The sequence below is a fragment of the Meleagris gallopavo genome, unplaced genomic scaffold (genome assembly GCF_000146605.3).
Source record: "Meleagris gallopavo isolate NT-WF06-2002-E0010 breed Aviagen turkey brand Nicholas breeding stock unplaced genomic scaffold, Turkey_5.1 ChrUn_random_7180001872471, whole genome shotgun sequence".
NCBI classification, from domain to species: domain Eukaryota; kingdom Metazoa; phylum Chordata; class Aves; order Galliformes; family Phasianidae; genus Meleagris; species Meleagris gallopavo.
This window is the reverse complement of record NW_011137222.1, coordinates 1-596: the sequence shown is the minus strand read 5'-3', so window position 1 is coordinate 596 and position 596 is coordinate 1. Positions and strand designations below refer to the sequence as shown.

Here is a 596-nt window from a genome sequence, read left to right as displayed (position 1 = left end):
TGGAGCTGGTGCTGACAGGTGTGGGCCCTGGGGACAGCAGGTGGCTCTGGTTGATCCCAACAGGACCGTGTCCCACAGCTGTACCCTCCGTTCATGCGGATCGACATTTCCTGCCTCCCAGCATTTCCCTGAGCCCTGAGGAATGTGTGGAGATAGGGACCAATGTCACCATCCAGTGCTGGAACAAGGACTATGGGGCCACCTTCCTCCTGCACAAGGACGGCTGCTCACGCCCCCATCCAGCGCCAGCACCTCCATGTGGTGGGCACAGCCACCTTCACCATCTTTGGGGTGACCCCAGCTGACAGCGGCACCTACAGGTGCTCCTACCGCCCCTGGGCTTACCCCTTTGTGTCCTCACCCCTTGGCAATAACGTGACTCTGGAGGTGACTCCCACACCTGCACCCCCAGGTGGGTCTGAACCCCATTTGGGTACCCCTGGTGCCGCCCAGGAGTGGCTGTGTCACCTCCTGTCCCTGTAGAGGTGGTGGTTGGGGATGCGATAACCCAAACACCCGGACCACACAGGTGCTGCAGACAGTTCCCATGGGAACCCGGTGGTGGCAGTGGCTGGGGGCTGCACTGCTGCCTTTGT

The 596-nt window shown here is 61.6% G+C and overlaps 1 protein-coding gene across 1 annotated transcript; it reads left to right on the top strand.

Annotated features, from left to right (window-relative positions):
* Positions 1–5: 5 nt before the first annotated feature.
* Positions 6–592, top strand: LOC109364584 (killer cell immunoglobulin-like receptor 3DL3; the record flags this gene model as incomplete). Its single annotated transcript, XM_019611202.1, is given in 3 exon segments — positions 6–230; positions 232–412; positions 530–592. Coding segments are annotated over 3 exon segments (469 nt in total), but the record flags the coding sequence as incomplete, so codon positions are not given.
* Between the last annotated feature and the right edge of the window lie 4 nt (positions 593–596).